This window comes from Chiloscyllium plagiosum, chromosome 5, assembly GCF_004010195.1.
Source record: "Chiloscyllium plagiosum isolate BGI_BamShark_2017 chromosome 5, ASM401019v2, whole genome shotgun sequence".
Taxonomy (NCBI): Eukaryota; Metazoa; Chordata; class Chondrichthyes; order Orectolobiformes; family Hemiscylliidae; genus Chiloscyllium; species Chiloscyllium plagiosum.
In genome coordinates this window covers 18,709,673-18,715,817 of record NC_057714.1, presented here as the reverse complement: position 1 = coordinate 18,715,817, position 6,145 = coordinate 18,709,673, and the positions used below count along the sequence as shown (strand labels likewise).

The following is a 6,145-nucleotide window of genomic DNA, read 5'->3' as shown; positions in this document are numbered from 1 at the left end:
TGTTAGCTATTATCAAATTGGCCCTAAAACCCCTCAACCTCAGACTTTTCGGAGTCTGTGTCATTTATGACCTCATAGAATCACAGAATTCCTACAGTGTGGAAACAAGGCATTTGTCCCAACAAGTCCACACCAATCTTCCAAAGACTAACCCACCCAGATCCATTCCCCTACCCTTTTACTCTACATTTACCCTGTACTAATGCACCTAACCTACATATCCCTGAACACTATGGGCAATTTAAAATGGCTAATTCACCTAACCTGCACATCTTTGGATTGTGGGAGGAAACTGGAGCACCCGGAGGAAACCCACGCAGACACAGAGAGAATGTGCAAACTCCACACACAGTCGTCTGAGACTAGAATCAAACACAGGAACTTGGCACTGTGAGGCAGCAGTGCTAATCACTGAGCCACCATGCCGCCCTCTCTGAACAAAAAGGCCAAGGACAGCATAATCTTGTTAAAGGAGCAGCTTCGTCACAAGAGGTATTCACATTGTTTACATTGCACGGTGGCACAGTGGTTAGCACTGTTGCCTCACAGCGCCAGAGACCCGGGTTCAATTCCCGCCTCAGGCGACTTACTGTCTGGAGTTTGCACGTTCTCCCAGTGTCTGCGTGGGTTTCCTCCGGGTGCTCCGGTTTCCTCCCACAGTCCAAAGATGTGCAGGTCAGGTGAATTGGCCATGCTAAATTGCCCGTAGTGTTAGGTAAGGCGTACATGTAGGGGGATGGGTGGGTTGCGCTTCGGCGGGGCGGTGTGGATTTGTTGGGCCGAAGGGCCTGTTTCCACACTGTAAGTAATCTAATCTAAAAAAAAATTAACTGAAGTGAACTGTCATTACAACACTGTTACATGTTCACCTCACATAACATAATGTCGATCATTGATTCACATGTGTCTTTGATTTGCTTTAGAGAAACTGAAATCGAGCCCATAGAAGAAATATGAGTATACATCAGGACAAACCTCTGTGCCCATGGAAGATGCTAATGATCATTGTGAGTCAACATCCCGAAAAGTCTGACCCGTTGTGATCTTCAGCATTTGTTTTCAGTACAGATTCCAGCATCAGCAGTAACTTGTCCCTATGAATAAGATGCTCACATTCCTTATGAGAGCAAATTGAACATATGAGGCCAAGTGGGCACTAACAGCCGCCCCAAATTTGTATGATGATGATGAATGGAGAAACCATTTAGTCATAAAGTGATAGCATTCAGTGACTGATTTATTATTGAAGGGAATGAATAGTAACACCTCTCATCTACTTGGGTATTATAATATTAGCTCTTGGAAGAGAAATTATATGGTAAAATGAATGCACTGCAAAATAAGTTTCAAATGTAGAGTTATTCACATTTCAAAGGTTGAATAGACTAGACTCACACAGAAACTGGAAGAGGTCTCTGGTTAAAACAGAATTTAAATCCAAGTCCTATGAATATGGAAAGAGTCTTGCATTAAAAAATAATTCCTTTTTCCTTTAGACCATTAGAGGCACAATTTTTCAAAGTAACCACAATATTATGCAGTCCTGTTTTTTTTTAAAATGCCCATATTATAAATTGCAAATGATGAATCTTCATCATACATCTCGTGTAGAATGGAAATAAAAACTTTTATTTATATTTTGAGCAGATCTATTGCTATGTATTTTGATAGTTTGAACAGTTAGAATGGTAATGGTTACTCAAAACCATAAACCGCTTGAGAATGTACTCCACATTTGAATCAAATTTTGCCTAATTGTTTGGCACTTATAAATTATTCCACATCAGTGAGATTTTCATTCAATAGGAACCACAAATAAACTTGAAAACCTGCGAAAGTCCTTGAGAGGGTGTTATGGGGGTGAGGAAGACAGCTGAGGAGCAGTTACACCTCTTAAGATAGGGTGTTCTGATATAGTCAGGGACAGCAGCTAAGACAGTAAGGGTAGCTGGGGGTAGGAGTGTCAGCTTCTGCAATTATGTAATAGGTCTGAAGTTCTCAGTTCATTTGAATAAGAGCAGGGGCTGGGGAATAAGTGAGTGAAATGACCATGCATTGCAGTATAGGAAACCATTCAACTGGGGGCAGCCAAAAGGAATGTAGTGATAGTAGGGAAGAGCATTGTCAGAGGGATTGACACTGTTCTCTGTAGCAAAGAGTGCAAGTCCAGATGGCTATATTCTCTGCTTGGTGCAAGGCTCAGGGTATCTGCTCTGGGCTGGAGATGAACATGCAGTGGTTGGGGGAGGATCCAATTATTGTGCTCTACATGGCACCAATGGCATAGCTAGTATAAAGAGCTAAGCACCAAATTAAGAAGAATAACCTGAAAGTTAATAAGACCATAAGACATAGTTTGGATAACCTCTGGATTACTGTCTGAGCCATTTACAAATTGGCATAGGGTCAACAATGTTAAAGAGATGAATGTGTGGCTGAAAGAGAAGAGAGATAAATGGGTTCCAGTTCACAAGGCACTAGCACCAATATTGCAAAGGTGGGATCTGTACCACTGAGATGGTCTACACCTAAACTGTACTGTAACTGGTATTCCTGCAAACCTAGTGAAGGAGAGTGGATTTTAAAGTAAATTGTAGGGGCCAGAGCCTAAATTTGAAGTGATCGGAGTGGGGAAAAGACAATGACAGAAAAAGACAAAGAATACAGATCTAAGAATAAATCAACAGATAAGACTGGAGGTAAAAATAATTTTAAAAAGGACAATACACAGCATTTGAAACAAAACTAATGAACTAGTAGAAAAAAAAATTGAGATAAATAAGAACGCTGTACAGGCCATTACTGAGATATGGCTGCAGGATAACCTAAATTGGGACCAGAATATTGAATGGCATGTGATATTTAGGAAGGACAAGAGTTAGGAAAGGATGGAAGAAAAGATATTAACACAACTGAGGGGCAGGATTTAAATTCAGGAAACTAGAATATTGAAGCATTCTTGGTAGAGATGAGGAACCATAAAGGCAAGTGGTCACTTGTGAGGGTTCCATAAAGATAACAGTAACTACATGGGATATCAAGGAGGGAAAAAATGAAAGCTTATAGAAGGGTACAGCAATTATCATGGGGGATTTTATCTTACATACAGACTGGAAAAATCAGATGGGAAAAGTAGTTTAGATGAGATATTTGTTCAATACTTTTGGGTTAATTTCTTAGACCAGCATGTTATGGCACTAAACAGACAGCAGGGTGCACTTGACCAGGTTTCAACCAAGGAAATGGGTTTAATACCGGCCTCATTGTGAAAGTGCCCCTGGGTAGAGTGACCTTAAATTATATGTAGAATTCAATCGCATTAAAGGGAAGAAGTGTGGTCCAAGACTATCATTTTGAGTTTAAACAAGGGTTATAATGAAGGCATAAAAGCAGAACTAGCTTTGGTGCATCAGCAATTTAGGTTAAGGAATAGATTTATAAAGAGGCAGATATTTAGGGGATACTCCAGAAAATGTATAATTTCAACAAATAAGAAAAGTTATAAGAGACAAAACTACCATCTGTGTTTTACTAAAAGAGTCAAAGACAATATTAAACTCAAAGATATACAATTGTGAAAAGATAGATTACAGGTCAAAAGATTGGATTGGACATTAAAAACAAAGAAAAGGATTACTAAAAGATTAATAAGGAGGCAGAAGTTAAGAGTTCAAGAAAATGTTAGGCAAAAACATCAAAACAAATAGAAGAAGTTTCTTCAGGTATTTTAAAAAGAGAGTTAACAGAAGTATGACTCTATGAGTGCTGGCCTATAAGATGAGTTTGTAATTGGTAATGGAGCATAAGGAGATTGCAAGTGAATTATAAGGAATATGGAAATACGACATGTTATCCTATTGCAACATACAAAGTTACAAGGGAATTTGACTGGAGAGGTTGTTTCCCCTTATGGGAAAGTCTAGGACCAGAGGGCATAAATCTCAGAATTAGGGTTACACATTTAAGTCTGTGATGAGAAGGAATTTATTCTTTTGAAGGGTAGTGACTCCGTGGAATTCTTTACTACATGGTGCAGTTGAGGGTGCGTTGTTAAGAATATTCAAGGCTGAGATCAACAGAGTTTTAATCAGTAAGGAAATCAATGATTATGGGGGAAAAGGCAGGGTAGAACCAATGGGCTGAATGGCCTACTTGTGTCCCTATATTTAATGCTTTTATAATTGAACAGATATTTTGCGTGATTTTCACTAGAGTGGATACAAGTAACATCTCAAAAATAGCTTCAAATCAGATGCTGAAAATGGGGGAGGAGCTCCAGAAAATTGCAATTTCCAGGGAAGTAGCATTGAATAAATTGAAGTCACTGCGAGTTGACAAGTTGCTTGATGGATTTCATCCTGTGGTCTTATAGAAGTAGCAAGTATAACAGCTGTTGTCTTGTTTTAATCTTCCAAAACACAGTAGATTTAGGGAAGGCTCCTCAAGGTTGGGAAATACCTAATGTAACTCTTAAAAAGGGATGGAGGTAGAAAGCAGGAAATTATAGGCCAGTTAGCTTAACATCTGTCATAAGGAAAATATTAGAATCTATTTTTTATACAAATGTCATAGCAGGGCACTTTTATAAGGTAATCAGGCACTGTCAACACGGTTTTGTAATGTTTAACTCATTTACTGGAGTTCTTGAAGAAAAAGCTTGGGCTGTGGATAAAGGGAAACCATTTATTTAGATTTCCATAAGGCATTTGAAAAGGTTATTGTGGAAAATAAAAGCTTGTGACATTGGAAGTAACATACTGACATGGACAGAATAATGACCAGCTAACAGGAAGCAGAGAGTAGGAATAAATGGATCCTTTTTCAGGCTGGCATGATGTCATGCATGGTATGCTACAAAGATCAGTACTGGGGTCTCCACTGTTTGCAATGTATATAAATGATTTAGATGAAAGAATCAAAGATATGGTAGTTAAGTCTGGTGATGACACAAAGATATGTAGGAAAGTAAATTGTGAAGAGGACATTAAGAGCCCACAAAGTAATACATATAGGTTAAATGCATGTGCAAAGATCTGGCAAATGGAGATTACTAATCTGTTTGTCCAAATACATTTTTCTAACTCTACAAGAAACCTATTCATAGCATACAATTTACACAAAATGCTTAACAATTTAATTACTTCTGGCGCACTGACCATATAAACAGCAGTTATACATACTGACAGCATTTACTGACCTGTTCTGCCTTCTGATGAAAGACAGCAGACATGTCGAGCAAGGTGCTACGTTCATCCAGTGCAGCTGCAAATGCCTTCCACTCCAGCTCCAACTGACTGGCAATCTGTTTGATTTGCTGAGAGGCATAATGGTTCGATTCCAGTAAACGATTGGCCACTGACATTATGCGATTGATGTTTACATATACATTCTTTGGAAAAACACAAAAGAAAATTTGACAAATAAACAATCTAGTACCCAAATGGTGGGCAGCTTGAATAGGTGCAAACTAACATGAAATGAATCTTAACATTCAAAAGTTTATGCATTCTGAAAGAATATGAAAAGGCAGGGAATTAAATTGTCAAATGTAAATTTCTTTTTGGTTAACTGAAATTGACAACAAGATAGACAAAAAGGCTACTTAAACATTTTATCATACAGTCCAAACAACCTTTCTTCAGATTAGCAACTTAAGTAGTTAGTGTTAGAACGTAACAGGTTTTCTCTGAAAAGACAACTGTGTTTTGCAATAAAGTCAAATATTAAGAACACCTCGCCACTGTAATCGTGCTAATGCAGTCTGAACATCCACCACAACCCCATTATCTGTCGGTCATAAGAAAGACCAGAGGCGAATATTAGGAATGATTGCCATGTACCCTTAAAATGGCTCCCTGCTAAAAAGATTCAAATATTTGAAGAATATCTATTATTATACAAAGAAAGTAACAAGTGTAATTCCAAGTTCCAAGCTGTGCATTAAAAGAAAAGAGCACATTCTGATATAAATTTAAAAAGTAATTATTACAATTAAAATTACTAAATCATTTTGAAAAGCCTTACAGCAGTAGGTGGTGCTGTAGAAATAACCGTACATGGCAGATTGAAAACAACACGAAAAATTATTAGAGTTCAAAATATTACCTTTTGTGATAAACAGCTGTTGCCTCCCATTTATAATCAA

General features: G+C 38.0%; 1 protein-coding gene across 1 annotated transcript in view; it reads right to left on the bottom strand.

The window, feature by feature from the left end:
• The window catches only part of LOC122550233 (triple functional domain protein-like), a 561,659-nt gene that overhangs the window by 314,005 nt on the left and 241,509 nt on the right, over positions 1-6,145 (bottom strand). The window contains exon 7 of the mRNA XM_043690993.1: positions 5,198-5,389. Within this exon, the coding sequence (XP_043546928.1) occupies positions 5,198-5,389 (192 nt within the window). The remainder of the gene's footprint in view (positions 1-5,197; positions 5,390-6,145) is intronic.